This window comes from Puma concolor, chromosome B2, assembly GCF_028749965.1.
Source record: "Puma concolor isolate L17-30 chromosome B2, mPumCon1.1.hap2, whole genome shotgun sequence".
Lineage (NCBI taxonomy): Eukaryota > Metazoa > Chordata > Mammalia > Carnivora > Felidae > Puma > Puma concolor.
Window position 1 is genome coordinate 32,416,126 of NC_141671.1, and position 19,587 is coordinate 32,435,712.

At 41.0% G+C, this 19,587-nt stretch overlaps 1 protein-coding gene across 2 annotated transcripts; it reads left to right on the plus strand.

Annotated features, from left to right (window-relative positions):
* Window positions 1-1,382: 1,382 nt before the first annotated feature.
* On the plus strand, window positions 1,383-5,000 carry LOC147580873 (HLA class II histocompatibility antigen, DR alpha chain-like). 2 transcript variants are annotated; one of them, XM_086706547.1, is made up of 5 exons: window positions 1,383-1,534; window positions 2,453-2,698; window positions 3,161-3,442; window positions 3,743-3,908; window positions 4,595-5,000. In XM_086706547.1, exons 1-4 carry the CDS (start codon window positions 1,453-1,455, stop codon window positions 3,895-3,897), a joined length of 765 nt encoding a protein of 254 aa, XP_086562673.1. In that variant the 5' UTR covers window positions 1,383-1,452; the 3' UTR covers window positions 3,898-3,908; window positions 4,595-5,000. The 2 variants fall into 2 exon arrangements, with proteins under 2 accessions (XP_086562673.1, XP_086562675.1); XM_086706549.1 differs by having other exon boundaries at window positions 4,705-5,000.
* The last annotated feature ends 14,587 nt before the right edge of the window (window positions 5,001-19,587 follow it).

Genomic DNA, 19,587 nt, shown 5'->3' on the forward strand with positions numbered 1-19,587 from the left:
GAGGAGATGAAAAGCCTAAATCATCGGACCAGACTCTCAGCAGAGACTGATACGGTAGAACTCTCATCTGGACCATTCTTTTGCCTCCAGGAAGTGTATTTCTTAACAGTTTTAGGGCAACACTGTGTTGTGGATCTCTCCCAAGTGATCCAAAAACCAGGGTCAGGGGATGTTCAAAACCCTTGGATGTGGTTAGATAATCAGTAATGGTAGGGTTTTCTCCCTCATGATTTGTGAGGGCAGCTGTGGGGCAAATAAGGCACAGGACAGTAGTGTGGAAAATCCACCCTGAGCGTCTGTGTCATGACTGATATTCGACAGTGAACTCACCATCAGATGGCCTGCCTCCCTGACAGGTCTCTCTTCACTGGTTGTATTCAGATTCCAGCCCTTTCTATGTGTGGTTTAATTGTCCTTATTATGGCCCCGTATGTTCACAAACATCAGGGCCAGAGTGTTTTAACTTTCTGTTTTCTCAGGAGAGAATATCAAAATACATTCTTAGGAACAGAATTTCAATAATTTATGTCATGAGGACAGCAGTCATGATGTTATGATATGAGGAAGGTTATGGTAAAGCTTTCCTGTAGTTTCTTATCTCTATTACTGCCAGTAAAATAGATAGGCTCTGCCCAATTTGCTCTACCGTATTCATCAACCTGATTCCTCAAGTGAGGTGTGTCCCCCCAGTCTACTCCAATCTCTGGTCATATTTCAAATAGTAGAGATTAGAGTCCACGGTTTCCAGTAACCACCACCTATGACATCTCTAACATCCATGTATAGTTAGGGGAATGTTGAAACTAACTTTCACCTCTGATGTTCTCTAAATATGGTACAGTGCCATGGATGCCCAGCTCTTGGACTGAGTTGTCCCTCTGGGACACTAGGACATGGAGGTGAATCTTAAAGCAATAAGAAGCTTCTTAACTGAAACTCTGTCACACAACACTGCCAAAATCAGGCATTCTCCATGGCATGACAATTTACCATCTCTTAAGATGGTTTATTAGCCCTGAATTAGCATCCCCAGCTGTCACAGCACAGAGGAATCATCTGTCATTAGCTCTCACTTTGGTGTGTTTCAATTGACTCTCCTCTCACTATTAAGCTTCAAGCACATCTCTTTCTTGCATTTGGGCTGAAATGGAAGAGTCTGTGAGTAACTTCACAACATTCTTAAAAACCTGATGTTCTGTGTTGTTATTTGGTTGTGTGTTTATTTGATTAAGAACTTTATTTCTTTATCTAATGAATGAAGTGCTTCCTTTCCTGAACCATTTACAAGAGCCCTTCCCTTAGTAACAGATGTACCATCTCAAAAGGTCTTTGTGATTGGCTGTACCTTAAGTGATTTGAATTTTAATGTCAGACCTTCTCTTTTCTTCTAGTCTTGTCACTTCTACCCCAGTCTAAGGCTCTACTGCCCCCATCAAAGCACCAAAGAAGAAAATGACCATAAATGGAGTCCTGGTGCTAGGATTTCTTACCGTGGCTTTCCTGATGTGTCCTCAGGAATCCGGGGCTATCAAAGGTAGGTGCTGAGAGAATCAAATCTAGGGATATGAGCTCTGAAAGCACTGGAGAGATGAACTGTAGACACTTGCAGGACAATCTTTGAAGTGAGCAAAATGATGACAGGTATTATGTTGCTATAAATCTGAAAGTATAGCAAATTGTAGTCTGGAGATATTCTCAGCTCCTGTACTTAGCTGAATACATGCTGGTTAAATTTTGGCATGTGAATCTTATCAGCATATTTTGAGCACAGATTTTTATATTGATGATCACTAGAAAGGAACATCGCCCCAGAGCAACAATCTATCCAGGGAGAGGGAAGGCCAGGTACCTGACATGAATTGCAGTATATATGTGTATAGATATCAGAACATTTGTTTTCTAGGTAACGTGAATACAATCTTGTATGTCAATTTTATATCCATTGACCAAAGAGAATTCAATATTTCACTTGATTCCAGAGTTCAGAACATAGCCTTTTAAAGAGTTACTCCCTATTCTTAAAACTGCAATAGTCTGAGAGATTCACACAATTAAGGCTGAAGTGTATTCAATGCCTGGGAAAATACAGTGAGTGATCAATTCCTTTTTAGCAGCTGCTGGTGAATTTCCAAAGAGTGAATCACTTCACAGCTTGTAACATGGACCTTAACAACAGCTTCACAAGACTGAGGGATATTCATCCCTCTTTCCCTTCAATCCACCCTCTCTAACTCTGCCCCTTTATTTCTGCCTCAGAACTCTGTTCAGCCTGGTTGTCCTCCACCTGACCCTCATCTTCAGGTTCATCCCTGCCCTCCACCACTCCTTCACTCTGTATGGTTCCACTCCGTATGGTTCCACTGCCCCTGCCAACATGTTTGTCTCACATACTGGACTCTTCTTACTCTCTTCCACCTGGTACCCACTCTGACACCCTTTCCTGCCTTTTCAGAGGAGCATGTGATCATCCAGGCTGAGTTCTATCTGAAGCCTGACTCATCAGGAGAGTTTATGTTTGACTTTGATGGTGATGAGATTTTCCACGTGGATATGGAAAAGAAGGAGACAGTGTGGCGGCTTGAAGAATTTGGACGTTTTGCCAGCTTTGAGGCCCAGGGTGCCTTGGCCAATATAGCTGTGGACAAAGCTAACCTGGACATCTTGATAAAGCGCTCCAACCACACCCCAAACACCAATGGTAACTTCTACACCGCTAGACATTGGAATCCTAACGTTGAAACAGATGCTTTGGCTTGTGTTACATTTTTGTGACTGACTTTCCCTGCCAGGGGCCTAGAGTCTCCATCAGCAAGCCCCTACCTCTCATGCCAAAGGCCCAAGAACAATGTGTGAGTTTGTTCCTTTCCTGAGGTGCTCACATCTTATCCTCCCCACCCACAGTGACTCATACTGTGAGTCATTGCCTCAAATCTATGCCAGGAGAGACAGGAATAAAATTATACCCGTTACTTAAAGTATCCCAATGTATCTTATACCATAACATTGGTTCCAATTCACGGGGGAGAGTATCAGAGATAGGTATCTGAGACTGTGGCATAGATTCTCGGGACACATTTCCAATTGCTTTTTCAAAAGCTTCAGTGGCAGGGAGAGGGTATAGCCTAAGCAGGGAGGCCTAATTTCTGTCATGTGTCCCCAGAACCTCCCGAGGTGACGGTGCTCTCAAACAGCCCTGTGGAACTGGGAGAGCCCAACATCCTCATCTGTTTCATCGACAAGTTCTCCCCACCAGTGATCAATGTCACGTGGCTTCGAAATGGAAAGCCTGTCACCACAGGAGTGTCAGAGACCGTCTTCCTGCCCCGGGAAGACCACCTTTTCCGCAAGTTCCACTATCTCCCTTTCCTACCCTCGGCGGAGGATGTCTATGACTGCAAGGTGGAGCACTGGGGTTTGGATGAGCCTCTTCTCAAGCACTGGGGTATGGACCATCCGTCAATCTCCTTTCTTCTATGGTTTCTTCCCATGATGCTTTGTCTGGTGCTTTGAGACCCAGAGTACTGTAACTCATCCATAACCATTGCTACAAATCCTATTCCTTGTCTTATCCCATTATTCAGCTCCCACTTGTTAATCTGCATTCCCTTCATATATCATTCTGTCTTCCTCTTATTTAGGTGACTAATAACTCTTCATTGACTAAATGTCTACATTTGCATCTAAGTGCTTTTCCAGACCATGATCATTGCTTCTGTACCATACTCTGTTTCATTTTCCCCAGAGTTTGATGCACCAACCCCCCTCCCAGAGACAACAGAGAATGTGGTGTGTGCCCTGGGCCTGGTCGTGGGTCTGGTGGGCATCATTGTTGGAACCATCTTCATCATCAAGGGCATGCGCAAGGTCAATGCTGGTGAACGCCGAGGGCCTCTGTGAGGCATCCACAGGTGGGTTTAATGTGGACAGAGGAAGACATACATGGAGTTTTCCAAGGGTAGGAAACAGCATGGGAAAGATGATTGTGATACCTTTAAAGTGATAGGAAAGTCATGGCTCTTGCTAAGATATCTTTGCTAGGATAGAGCCAGACATTGACATCATCTGGTATCCCAAAGCTTCAAGATCTCTTATTTCTTTCCGTACATGTGTACCTAGACCAAAACTTGTGTCCTGGAAATTATCTCCACTCCCTAAGACCATTGTTTCACATCAGAGTATTGAATCCAAGTGTTCAAGGAAACATTTGGGCACCTCCTGGTTTGTATTTCCTGAGGCAGACCTTCAGTTAAGAAGGGTTTCCAGAGTTTGGCTCTCTTGGGCTTAGGGCAGATTCAGTGCATGAAATGAAATTCTCTTGAAGGTCAATACCTATATTTGCTTCTCTAATCTGAAAAGTGATGTTGAAACTTCCAAGAGAAGGTAAGGCAGTGCTCTGCTCATTCATCCTTACTCAGAGTGTAGGGGATGCAGTTCATGTTGCAACAGTGGTATTTAGGTTGTGCTTACTGGACAGATTTGAGAGGAATGTTATGAGGCTTTTCCAAAAAAAGGATTAAAGGAGAAGAAAAAGGATCTGAAAAAAGAGCTTAAATACTCATCTTAATCTTTAGTAACCATGTATGTCTTTCTACAAGCAATGGCTTTTCCCAAAGAGAAGATCAATGAAGAAATGTGTACCTTGAAAGCTGTATAAGCCTGGCAATATCCCAAATGCTCACCTCACTGAAGACAACTCTTTTTCAGCATTTTCAGCCCTTTAGCTATTCTAAGAAGAATGATGCCTTCCTGATCTGTCCAGGCTCTGCTGTGGAGTTATTCCCTGTTTACTGCCCTTCTTGGGTCTATTTTTCTCCATTTTCTACCATCATTTGATCATCACCATGTGTTGCCTCTGGAATAGACCGCAGAGGATGCCTTCTCTGCCCGGAAACACTTTGAATGTTCAATTCAAACATCTCTTCACACTTATTGCTTGGGTTTCCCCCCACTGTGATTGTGGTTTTTTTTAAACACAATAAACTTTTGATGTTCTGATGGAAGGTTTGGTGTGTAAGCCAGTTCTTCACAGAGACTAGAGAATATATACGATTCTTTCTTCCGAAATGCATGAATGTTGAATGTCTGTGATAAGTTCTGTAAGTAATCAGAAATATCTAGGTTCATTAGGACCATGCCTCACTTGTAGCATCCATAAGCAATTCAGTTGCTGTGATCCAGTCCCCCTATGGAAAACCCTAGAGTAGAGTTTGTTCGGAGATCTCTAGCTAGCAACGGTTTCAGGATCTGGTCTTGGTTCTTGAGTCTCCAACCCAATGATATATCTGGATCTTTGGTAGAATGAATGCAAAATGTAGGGTTTAGCCTCAGATAATGAATAAGACTCATGATGGGGAGCAGGTGGGAGTGGAGTAGGGAAGAGAAGAGTAGGAGTCATATACTTTACAGAATTTATGTATCAGTGACACTCATTCCAGGTTTAAGGAAAAATAGGATTGGACATTGCGTGTCAGCATTACCCATCTAATTAACATGATCTTGGAGGCCTGTTTCATCACCTGGAGAACGGTCTGACTTATTCCTGGAAGACTCTTGTATTGCATATGTATCCCTGAGTAGAAACCCCCGGTAAAAAGATGGAGGTTGGACAGGACATGACATTTAGATGGACTGAAAACATGTTTGCGACACAGAGGGCTATTGCTCTTTATGTATGAAACTCTTACTAAGTGGTTACCAGGGCCTAGCTGATACCTTCCAGATTAATTATCCTGACAGTTTGCTAGAGTGGCAAAGAAGGGCAGTTGCAATGATGTCAATTTGGGGTTCAACTTACTCTACCTTTGTTATCTGTGCATTCACTGGTACCCTGCTTAACTAACCTATCTGATTCCTTTCTTGAAGATACTGATGGCAATTTTCCCACACTGAGTTATTATTATAAGAATCAAAGGAAAACTGCAAAAAGACTAAGTACAATGCATAGAAGTAACAATGCTTCAAGAATTATAAATGCCATTATTTTTTCTCAAAATTTCAATACCTGATGATAAAAATCCCAGAAAAGAACAAATCAAGGCAAGATGACTTTGAAGGGTAGCAGAATACATCACCCCAAAATATACCACTTAGCCAAAAGGATCCTTTAGAGCTGAGAAGGTGGTCTTGGGTAATCAAATTGTGTTAGATTGCTTATTGGCTGAAGAAGGAGTCTGTGCCACAGCAGATACCTCCTGCTGCTCCTGGATCAACACCCCTAATATTACAGAAACCCAAACACAGGAAAATGACAAACAAGCTTCTTGGCTAAAACACATTGATACCAACTGGTTTGGTACCTGGGGGTCCCGACTAAGAGACATACTTCAATCCCTTGGTATTTTCCTGATAGTCATCATGAAGCTGTGTTCTCTCAAGGGGCTTAAACACATGTTTATAATCACCAGCAGTACATCAGATGGTCTCACTGCACTTGGAGAAGCAGAAATGGCATGAACGGTGAGGTGCAAACACCTTCCACGAACCTGATCTGATAACCTAAGAGTTTCACAGGGAAACAAGAATAACTTCAGCCTGATGGTGACTTAGAGAGTCACTAATGCCAAATTTTTGGTCCATCTCTCATGCATGAAAGGATGACCAACATGGGAGATGATTGGAGTAATTTTACTAGGAGGCTATTAGACAGAGATGGCTCCAACATCCTGGTAACTTACGTAAGCAAACTGAATCCTAAGCCAGGCTCTATTCCTATAAGTGCACTTGTATCCCAGCCAAATTCACCAATAGCCAGCTGGGCTTTTCCAAGTCAGACTGAATAAGATATAGCAAATCAGGTAATTTCCATGTTTTGCTTCTGCATCTTCTCTATGATAGCCTTTCTCCAGTTCCTGTCAGTCAAACAGGAAATGTGACAAAAATGATAATGTATCTTAAAATGTACAATGTTGCTATAATAATATTGTTTAAAAATGTTGTACTAGCCATGAAAATTAATGGTTTAGACAAAAATTTGCCAAAATACATACTAAAAACCCTCGATATCTGGAAACACTTGGATCATGGATTATGGCTGACTTTTAATTCTTCACTGAAATTTTCCTTATGTTCACAGGTTTCTGCCACAAACGGATGTTAGGTCAAATGTGAATATTTTCTTTTTAAAAAAATCGTACACCTCTATGATAAGTCAAAAGAACAGGAAAAACAAAAATTTAAAGAATAGCATGATCGTACAGGCGCCTGGGTGGCTCACTGGGTTAAGCATCCGACTGTGGCTCTGATCTTGGTCTCACAGCTGGTGGGGTCCAGCCCCACGTCAGGCTCTGAGATATAGCTCAGAGCCTGGAGCCTTCCTCGGATTCTGTGTCTCCTCCTCTCCCTGCCCCTCCCCTGCTCATGCTCTGTCTCTCTCGCTCTCAAAAATAAGTAAACATTAATAAGAAAAAAAGAATAGAATGATTGCAAATAATTTAAATGGAAATTATAATATAGAGTAGTATAGTATATATGACATGTTTTCTATGGGCAGAGAAACAAATTGGTCCCCAAGTTCTCATAAAATACAATATGAAACATATATAAACCACAATAAAAACCTTAATACGTTCTAAAAGAGAATTTCTTACATGTTCTTCAAACATGATTTTAAACTGTACCAAGAGTGAATAACATCTACATAGAAGACAATATTTCCTGAAATTTGACTGGTTAGAGATTTAGCAAATAATTAAATGAACAGTCTTACATATAATTGTGTTTTACATTTCAATGTTTTTCTTTATTCACCAAAGCTGTAATGTAACTTTTTAAAACTGAAGGTGAAAACAATGAACTAATAATTATTCACCTCAAAGTTTAAAAAAAGACAATAAAGCCAACTCCATGAATTAGGGAGATTTGAATATTAAAGTTATAATGAAAACAAATCCATTGCGAAATAAAACACAAGATCATATAAAATTGTGCGCTTAAGAAGTGATATGACAGATACATGGAGATTTTAAAGAATTTAGGAGAATATCAGGTAAAATATCACACCAAACAATTTCAAGTAATATGAATGATTTTGTGGGGAAATAAAAACTGCCTAAATTAATACAAGAAAATGACAGAAATAGAATAGAGATACAAACATGAATTACATTTTTTCCATTTAAAATACCTCTAGGAAATGTGTCAGACTCATATCAATTTTCTTTTTCTTGATTTTCAAAATAGAAATAATTCTTATACCGCATCAGCTATCAGGTCTTCCAGAGCTTAGAACAGATTGACTTTATTTTATAAAACTAGGGAAGTACTCACACCAAATCACACTTCCCAGCGTACGTAACTAATACTCATCGGAGAAAGTTCCAGCTCACCAGGATCTCCCAGAAAGGAGTTTATTGCTTTTGTCTGGTTCCCCAGTGTTTGCAGCTGCTGCCAGGGTCCACCCCTATCTTACTCCACTCTGGTAGCCAGTGGGACTTCTGCTCATGGGTCCAAAGGACTGTAGCCAATGGAGAAAGCGTTCTTAGCCAGCTACCACGGTCAGGGCACAGCAAGAGGCAACTGATCAAGGAGTCCATCTTATCTGCCCAGGGGACACTCCTTGATCATCTGGCTCTTTGTGGCCAGGGGCCTTGCATTTCTGAACTGTAACTATTGGAGAGAACATTCTTGGCAGACTAACATCCCCAGGGCACTATGCAGAGAGCAGGCTGAAACCCACCCACAGTCTTTCTATGAAAGGGGCCATTTGCTTGTCTTGGAACTTTGGTCTGGGAAACATGTTTGGCTGACATCTAGAAGCCTGTGGAGGTGCACTCAGGGGACAGAGGCAGGTGGGTGACATCGTTTCCCTCTCCCTCTGCCTCGCTCCAGGGACTCCTGCTCTTGTCCAGAAAGGAACTTGCACACTCAACTGGCATCACTTTTGGGACTGTCACCCAAGGGGACACAGCTAGTGGCCAGCAGCACTGACATTTGTTGTCCCCCAGCACTGTATGTATTTGTACACTTTGAAACCTGCTGCCCGACTATCTGGCTTCCAATCAGCCTGAATCTAGGTGCCAACTGACACCCTCCCTCTGGGGCATCCACAGGGCTTGCCATACCCTCAAATACCGGGAACCACTAAAATACAATCGGCTGCTTGGACAGTCACCAAAGTTTGAGAGACCATCAAATGCTAGTGCATGTGTGAATGAGAAGGTGTATCTACAAGGGGCCACTTCTGCCACCCTGCATGAAGTGCCTGTTTTATCTGATGCAGAGAAACCAACAAAGAGAGCCAGGCAAAATGAAGAAACAGAATATGTTCCCAAGGAAAGAACAAGATAAAACAGCAGAAAATTCCTTAATGAAATGGAGATTTTTACCTTATCAAAGTTTCAAACACTGGTAATAAAGGTGCTCACCAAACCAGATGAAGAATAAGCACACAAACTTCAACAAAGAGTTAGAAAATATAAGAAAGTACCAAACAGAAGCATTTTGTACCCGGCATGTTGCTTTTGGGGTCCATCCAAGTTTTTGCATCCATCGGTGGTTTGGTTTTTTTACTGCTATTTCATGGGATGGATATACTACCATTTGTTTAATCAGGACCTATTGAGCAAAATATAGCTGTTTGTACTTTTCAACTATTACAAGAAAAGTTACTGTAAATATTTATGTAGAAGTTTTTGGGCTTTGTATAAATGTAAATGTTCACTTTTTTGAAATAAATGCCTATGACTACAGTCTCTGGATCATGTGGTAAGTACACATTTCAGTTTTTTCATTTTTGTTTGGTTTGGTTTTTTAGTTTTCCCCCAAGTTGTTATTTAAATTCCAGCTAGTTAACATACAGTGTGATATCAGTTTCAGGTGTACAATATAGTGATTCAACACTTCGTTACAACACCCCGGGCTCATCACAAGTGCACTCCTTTAATCGCCATCACCAGTTTCGCCCATCCCCCTGCCCACCTCCCCTCTGCTAACCATCAGTTTGTTCCCTATAGTTATCAGTCCGTTTCTTGGTTTGCCTCTGTCTTTTTGTCCCTATGCCTGTATGTTTTCTTTCTTAAATTCCACATATGAGTAAAATCATATGGTATTTGTTTTTCTCTGACTGACTTAATTTTTTTAGTTGCATCCACATCATTGCAAATGACAAGATTTCATTCTTTATTACGGTGTGGAATATTTCATTCTATAAATGTGCTACATCTTCTTTATCCATTCTTCAGCCTATGGACATTCAGGCTATTTCCATAATTTGGCTATGTAGATAACGCTGCTTACATAGGGGTGCATATATCCCTTTGAATTAGTAGTTTTGCATCCTTTGGATAAATACCTAGTCGTGAAGTGGCTGGATTGTAGGGTAGTTCTAGTTTTAACTTTTTGAAGGACCTCGAAATGCTTTTCAGAGTGACTGCACGGTTTTCATTCCCACCAAAGTGCAAGAGGGTTCCCGTGTCTCCATTTCCTTCCCAATACCTGATGTTTCTTCGGTTGTTGATTTTAGCCATTCTGATGGTGTGCAGTGATATTTCATTTGTATTACCCCGATGATGAGTGATGTTGAGCATCTTTTCATGTGTCAGTTGGCACGTGTATGTCTTTCTTTGGAAAAATGTCTGTTCATGTCTTCTGCCCATTTTTAATTGGATTTTTTGGTTTCGGGTGTTGAGTTTTGAAAGTGTTTATATATTTTGGATACTCACCCTTTAGCATGTAGGTCATTTGCAAATATCTTCTCTCGTTCTGTAGGCTGCTTTTAGTTTAGCTAAAAAGGCAACATTTCATGTATAGTAAACAGCCCATCTATTTACAGAGTGGCTATACACTTTTGAATTCCTCCCAGCAACTTTTGAAAGGTCTAGTTTCCCCACGTCTTTGCCAGCACTTTGTATTGGCACTATTTTCTTAGCTGGTTAAATAGGTACAGTGATTCCTTACTGTGGTCTGAATTTGCATTTCCCTAAAATTTGTGATGCTGAACATTTTTTCACCTCTTTTCCTTGCCATCCAATATCCTCTACAAGAAGATTCTGTCCCTTGGTCCATATATCCATCTCTCTACCAATACCACAAAGGTTTACTTGGTTACTATAGCTATAGAATAAGACTTCTATAATCTATGACTGACCAAAATGTGGGAAAATATCCCTTTGTAAACAAACATTTATCTTTTTCTCCCTACCTGATTTCTCTATAATTTAGAAACTCTCAGTGAGTATTCATAATTTCATGGCAATAATAGTTATTTGCAGAAGCTCAGGAGGAATCTATTTCCCTTGTAACAGGAAACATTGATCATACCACCAAGTCTTTGACTGGAATGTCGTTTTGGGGAAGATATGCACAAACTCAGATATGACCAGACACCTTTGAGTTACTAAGGTTGAATTTTTGGAATCAATGAAACCCCTTGGAAAAATTACCCTGGTATCTTGTTTATAGGGTTCCCAGTAGCACAAACAAGTAAGGCTATTACCTAGCTGCTCAGAAACCTGGGATATTTGGAAGAACCTAAAGAAGAGAGAAAATCACCCAAATCTATAGGGATTGAAACTGAATGTGATGCTAAGTATTTATTCTGACTCTTATCCTCAAAAGGCTACTCTAAGCTCAATCTGAAATTCCTTAGGAAAAGTTTCATAGCAAAGCAGATTAAAAAAAACTTATGGGGGGTGCCTGGGTGGCTCAGTTGGTTAAGCCTCCATTTGGCTCAAGCCAAAATCTCACAGTTAGTGGGTTTGGGTCCTGCACTGAGCTCTGTCCTGATGGCTCAGAGACTGGAGACTGCTTTGGATTCTGTGTCTACCTGTCTCTCTGCCCATCCCCTATTCAGGCTCTGTCTGTCTGTCTCCCTCTCTCTCAAAAACAAATAAACATTTAAAAAATCAGAAAAAAAAACTTACATGGCCAGTCAGTATTCTTGATATATTTAAGTAAGTAATTAGATCAAGTTTATTATAACAGGACTTATTTTACCTAAAAAATTAGTCTTAATTTGGCTATCTTTGATGGAAATGAGGGTGATTTTTAGAGAGAAAAAAACATGTTTCTGAAACACACTTCCATGGGTGTTAGATTCTAGTTCAGATTCATTGTCTTTGAGTATTTGTTGTTTATGCAACTGAACTTGGATCCTAAATTCTTCTGGTCTCCTGAATATCTGGCTAGTTTTCTAACTGTCTGCATGCACAGCATAGGCCTAACTTGGAGAGCCCACCTGCAGGACCACCGCCTAAAATGAGACAAGTGTTTAAATGAACTGACCCAATTTACCTCGTTATAAATCGTGGAATAAGATGCTAACACTGTACATGGAAGTTCCAAAATAATGGCTGTATGCAGGATGGAGGCTGAGCCTCGTGCTAGGGAATATTTGCCATTGGGAACAAGGCAGTTTCATTCCAGAAATCCTGATCCATGCCCTTTGTTAACAGGCAGTAGCTAGAGTGTTCATTGCTCCTACCCCGCAACAATGAGGAATGGTGAAAACAGTGGGGATTTGAAGCAGGATCCATCTTGTCAGTTCAAATGGAAGAACGAGCACTAGAGGTCACATCCCACCAGGCACAGCTGGACTGCCAAGGAACACATACAACTAGGCTCAAAGCAAAGGAATGTTTGCTTATCATTCAAATGAACCTATAAGACAAATAGCCAGCATATGCCAGAGATGTAATCCCTAGATGCAACCTTACTAGCTTAACATAAAGAATGTATTAAAGACTTTCTTGCCAGATAGTTCCCTCAAAGGTTGGTCTCCACAACTAAGAGAGGTGTTTGGATTCCTTCAGGCCACACTAACAGCAGGAAAACCAGCAGCATGTGAACATCTAACAAATAACACCCTCAGAGCTGGGGCACTGTGGGTATGGGGACTGTCAGGAGGCTTGAGGCCTATTAGTGACAGGAGGAACTCATTTTGCATTTGCCACAAACCTCCACATGCAAAGACTTTAGGACATGGGAAATTGGCTCCAAATGCCCCCCTCTCCTCACACTTGGTGGCTTGGTGTCCTAACTCACTGGGTCACATCCAGTGCTGCCTTTGACCCCTTGTTCTATATTGGTCAGGACAAAAATATGGACACAACTAACTGCTTCTGAATAGCTGATATTTGCTACTATGGTGGAATTATTTCTATGAATGGCACCCAAAACACCCGTGTATAATATAGACACACCCTCTGACAATGTTAGGACAAAATATCTGCTAACATCCCCCAAGAAGGATATCTAAGCCAGGGTATTCGCTCCTAGGGACCAAACAGCTACTGTGTTGTTGCTAAATGAAGACTTGATCTATGAATTGCCTTTAAACATTTGTCTTGTCTCCCTTGAACTCACACTGCTGATGTCCCTCCCTGTTCCCTGTCAAAGGCCACCAGTGATGTTGAAATTCACAATTGTTCCCACTGCCAGGTCTGTGGAATGCTGAGCATGTTGTCCCATATGCAGAAGATTATCAATCATGTAGAGAAGATCTCTTTTGCTGATGCCTTCTCTAGATGGTTCACCTCTTCACTGACTTGCTGGGGAACTATAGTCTTAAGTATTTTCTTTTGTCTTAAGTATATCAACTTCACGTTGCCATGTATGTAAGTCACTTCCTCATATCCGGCTCTAGGGTAATCATGGAAGAATGGCACATAAAATACTGTACAGGCTATAAAGTTGCTTGGGGTGGAGAGTAGGAGTGCTGAGAATACTCCTTCTTCGGCCTGCCATCTTGCCCGTGTCCCCCATTGACCTCTCTCAGGGCTACGTGTCCCAGGCCCCTTGGACATTAATGTATACGCCTTAGAATGGCAGACTGTGACCAGAATGCAGGGAGGTTTGTTCGGGTCCTGTATATCTCTGTTTAGATAACTATTAGAAGTTACACAGTTTCTCCCCTTGTCATGAGCATGCTATGAAGGCACACACTCCCGTTGTGTCTTTCCACAATGTCAGCTTTACTCAGTCATGAAATAAAGTGAATCATATTTATAAGCAGGTTCAGAATTCCAAACTCAATGACATTTCACCATGTGATTAAACCTCTCTTCTGACAGGGCACCCAGCAGAGATGAGACAAATCACACAACACACAAGATAACAGAAGGGTGTAGGAAGTTAACAAACCACACGTGAAGTCCATCTGTGGGGGCGCCTTTGAGAGACCGTGGTCAGGTCCTGGTCAGCTCTCGGCACGTACTGCTTATTATGTTCAAGCAGGGAAGGATTTCCCTTCTGCCTGGAGATCAATCAGGCAGAGTCTTCGACAGCAGTTGCCTTTTTAAAGTGGTCAGACACAGAGGGGTCATGTCCGAAGAGTCTGAGAGTTGGCTGCAAAAATCCTCCCCTTTTTATAGGGATTTAATTAGACTTGGGCTCTGGCAGACCCCTCTGCTTCTGCTTGTTATCAGTTATGGGGTGTCAGCTGATGCTGGTCCCAGTGATATCTCCCAGTGCAGTACCTTAACTGCTTGTGTCATTGCTTTGACCCGGGCTCCTGCTTGACACGAGAGTCTCGATTTTTCTGTCTCCCTCCTGTTGTACACATGGTGTCACAAGGTCTATTAAATGTTATCAATTAACTTTGTCAAACCCTTTGATCTCACTACAATGCCCTCCGCATGTCCCCTCACTCTGTAAAATCTGTAAGACTAAGGTCCAGACTTCAGAAAGACTAGCTGCGCAGCTGTCCGGCTCACCATCTATAAGTTGGCGATCCTCCCTGTAAGTTATCCTGAACAAGTCTGTGTAAACTGGATGGAGTTGCCTACTTCATTTTTCAATCAAAGAAACTTCACGGTCTGCAGGAGCCTTCACAGTCCCTCCACTCACCAACAATCCTGAAATTGGGAATACGTGTTTTGTCTCCTTGGTTGTAAGTCTTCCTAAATGTTTCTTAATTACATCTTTTTTTTTTTTTTTTTTCAATGAACAAGCTCTATGTGTCATGGAGTTTTTCTAGTGTCTTCTTTTCCCAATTTTGTTTCTTTCTGTTCTTACAGGTACTACTTGTTTTCTTCAGTTTCCTTTAGGCTATTTTGCTGCTACTTTTTCTATGTTATTGAGGTGGGAACATAGATTATTGATACGTGATTTTTTCTCTTTTTTAACACAATTTCAAGTTAATTAATATAGAGTTTAGTATTGGTTTCAGAGGTAGAATTCAGTGATTCATCACTTACATATAACATCCAGTGTTCATCCCAACAAGTGCCCTCCTTAATGCTCATCACCCATGTAGCCCATCCCTCCAAACACCTCCCTCCATCAACCCTCAGTTGGTTCTCTATATTTAAGTCTTTCATGGTTCACAACACTCTCTGTTTTATCTTTTAAATTTTCCTTCCCTTCCCCTATGTTCATCCGTTTGTTTCTTAAATTTCACATGAGTAAAAGCATGTGATATTTGTCTTTCTCTGACTGACTTATTTCCCTTGGCGTGATACATTCTAGGTCCATCCGCTTTTTGCAAATGGCACGATTTCTTTCATTTTTATTGCTGAGTGATATTCCATTATATATGTGCATATATGCCACTTTTCCTTTATCCATTCATCAGTTGATGGACATTTGAGCTCTTTCTACAATTTGTTTACTGTTGATAGTGATGAGGGAAACAAAGGCCAGAGAAATTTTGCTTAAATGAAATCTACTTACAGTTTGCTGCCCTCCGATAAACATCTGAAACATGCAAAGTGTGACCTTGCTCCAGGAACTCAGGGCTGCCTTACTTCCTTGACATTTTTTGTACACCTAAAAGTAAACTTATCTTCACAGCAGCTAGGCCCTCAAGGTCCTGAAAGCCTTGCTTCCAAATTCCTTAGAGACTTACACTATCCCTAGCCCCCACTAACTTAAAAACATATAATCAGTCACTCCTCACAACCTCAGTGCAGCTCTTTTTGTCCACAAGTCCTGTCCCTGTGCTTTAATAAATCCACTCTTTTGCACCAAAGATGTCTCAAGAATTTGCTCTTGCCATTTGCTCAAGAACCCCATCATATTGGCGCTCTTATGTGAGGCTTTCTGAGTCTTTTCATCGGTACTCCGAGCCTTGGTTCAAACTTGGTGAGAACTTTCTCTTTTCTTCCTTTACTCTCATTTCAGGGGCTTTTCAAGGACTGGGCTCTTCTTATTGGAAAACTTTCATGTCGATTTCTCAGTCTATAATCCTCTAGCCCATGGCTACTCTCCAGAGAGGAGAAAACCTGCCTTTCAGCTGGAAGTTAGTACCCTGGCCAGAATGGTATTAAGACCTAGAAACTTGATGCCCTCTCTTTATTCCTGTCTTTATACAACGTTGTCTTTCTTGGGCATGGGACAGCCACCTAAGAAACTAGCACAGCTCCCAATCTTATGACTCCTGTTGAGGTTCCTCCTTATTGGCCTAATGTGATCCCCTCCACATCCCTGGTCTAGCCACTTCTGGCCACAAGACCTCCACTAGAAGCCTGCCAAAACCAGTACCTGATTGAAGTAAAACCCAACCGGGGACCATTTCCTACGAAAGTTGGATGTAAAGACAATACGTGTCGGAATGTCGCTTAGATCATGATGGATTTCTATGTTTACTCTTTTCTGTCAATGTCCTCTATTAACTACTTAAATGACAGAATTGGGTAATTCCCCCTTGTAAAACATTTCTAATGTTTTCCATGGGTTAAAAACGGCACAGCCTTCAAGGAAACTAAGGCATGACCTTCATGGCATGCTCCTCAAAACAAAGTAAACGAAGACACGGCCTTCTACAGCCTGGCCTTTTATGGTACAGCTTTCCAGGCACAGCACCGCACGGTATTTCTGTTCATATCACAGGCACACATTTGTAGCCAAGGTTTCAATGGAGAAGCGAAGGGACACTAGCATCCCTTCTCCATTATCTTTGAAAATTTTCTGGAAAATATATTTTTCCTTACAAAATTAAGTCTCGGCATGTTAATTTCTAAGAGCAAACAAATAATCCTCTTCCTCAGTTTCTGTTTTTAATTGTAATTGGGTTTATAGCTGCCATTTAATACTCTCTGTTAAAAAAAAAAAATCACAAACTGATGCTTCCCCTCAACAATGTATCATCCTTTATGAGGAGATACTTTAAAATACTAACACTCTAGGGGTGCCTGGGAGGCTCAGTTGGTTAAGCATCTGACTTCAGCTCAGGTCATGATCTCACCACTCCTGAGTTTGAGCCCCTCTTCGGGGGCTCTGTTGTGACAGTTCAGAGCCTGGAACCTGATTCCAATTCTGTGTCTCCCTCTCTCTCTGACCATCTCCTGCTTACGCTCTGTCTCTTTCTCTCAAAAATAAATAAACGTTAAAAAATCTTTTTTAAAAAAAATAGTAACATTCTGATAGTACCAGATACTATAGTTTCCCTGCCTGAAATTGTTCTCATCTAACCCATCGAATATTTCTTTCTTTCCAAAGAAAATTATTTGCTCCCATCTTTCCAACACGTCAGGTTGAGGCAAGCCCATCCCCAAAAAGGATGAAGCATGATTTGTCCGAGCCTATCGCCGTAATCCTGTGGTCCTCTCAACATGTGGGAAGTAGGTCTACTGGGGACACCTGAAAAAGGTATAGATCACCCTTATAAAAGCATACAAGAGCAGTTCCCTTTTCCTGCCTTTGGAAATTATGAGATACAATGAAGCATAAAGCTGCTGCAGGCATCCTACTACCATTTCAGGAACACTGACAAGTGGTGTGCGATAAGGAGATGAGGCACAAAGTCCCAGCATCACTTGTGACACCACTGGCCTGATGAATTGACCAGTCTGGAGATGAGGTACCTTGGGTCTCTCTGCTCTGTGAGACAAGTAGTTAAAGAAAAATAAAGTCAATTAGATTGGGTTTTTCCACTAGCAACACAAAGCATCTCCACTGAAATACTCCTGCCATACATTTTAATTCTATATTATAAAGTCACACCATAGGTCTCAGATAAAATTCACTTCTTCATCTTAGGGAACAAAACGAAAGTAAAGTTGCAACCCTGGGATCAACAGAACTTTTCCCAACCACATAAATATTGCATACGTTACTGTTAGTTATTAACTTCCCAGGAGATGGTAACCTGTTTCACACAAATAGTGCACAATATATGACTAAAATATACATAAACTTTGAGTTGGCTTGAAATTTATAGCTGTCTCTGATCGTGGAGAAATTGTGTCTGAGTGTCTATTACCTTGAAATAAACTTCTGAATCTGTTGTCTGCTCTTTAGGTTTAATTTACATTTGACACTGACTCTTCAGACAGAATATGATAACAGAACCCATCATCTACTTAAACAATTTTGTTGCATTTCTCTGAAACCTTTCTAACTCTTTTATATTACTGAAGTTTATGAAATTTAACTGTATATTGATTTATAATTATGATTCCCCAATGTTTTATGCAAGAGACACAAATATTTGGTTTCCTTGTCTAGTTTGTTCCCATCATACACTCTCTGTCGCATTTCTTTCATTAAATTGGGTTCATTTTTATATATTGTGTAAAGTTTTATTACATAAAATATTGCCAATTCTGCACTATTAAATAAGAGGAGTGCCTGGGTGGTTCAGTCGGTTAAGCCTCCGTCTCTTGAATTCCACCCAGGTCATGATCTCTTGGTTCATGAGTTTGAACCCTGCTCAGGCTTCACACGAGCCTGCTTAAGACTCTCTCTCTCTCTCTCTTTCTCTCTCTCTCTCTCTTTCTCCCTGTCTCTGATTCCCTGGTCCCCGCTAATGGCTCGCTCTCTCTAAAAGAAATTTTTGTAATTAAAAAACTATCAAATAAGACACTTTCAGAAACGTTCAGCTTTCATTCCTATTCCCTTCAATCTATTCCCTCATTGTGCCCAAGAGGCAACCATTTTTTAAAAGTCCTTTCATTGTCATATATAAAAAAGTAAATAGACCTAATAGATGATGGAGAAAGAGATAATGATAGGTGGATGCAGATAAATTGAATTGATGTAGCTATGTATTCCTATTCTCTTCCTGGATCCTACTAAACAAAATGTTGTGTGTTGTACAAAATCTCCTTACCTGTACAGAAGTGGAGATTATTGTAAGCAAGGGTTATTTTTTTCTTCTAGCTACATAGAATTTCACTGTTTGTATGCACATCACAGTATTCATAATTTCCTTCTTTGTTTCCCAGCATTGCCTTGGATTTCTAAGATGAGATCCATACAGGATGTTCCCGTACAGACGATACATTTGCTTACAATCTGGAAGCCCTCAGACATGCCTCTCCCCACTAGAGTTGTGGCTTGGTCCGATGGTCTAAGGGGAAGGATGGGGAAGGATGTGCCCTAAGCCAAAGTGTCAGCATGCCACTGATGTTTATCTGAGACACAGAAAGTGATGGAAGTGTAGATACAGCCCACCATCAGGCTAATGAAAGTGGTTTCCACAGGTTTAGAGACTTTAATATGAAAAATCAAGGAAAGGGGCACCTGGCTGTCTCAGTCAGTGGAGCATTCGACTCCTGGTCTCAGAGTCATGATTTTGAGCTCCACATTGGCCGTGGAGCCTACTTAAAAATAAAATGAAATAAAAACATGAAAAGTAAAATAAAAAATCTGGGAAAGGAAACAAAGTGAGTACAAAAATTTGGGTGTGTCATATTATTATAAGTTAGTGGA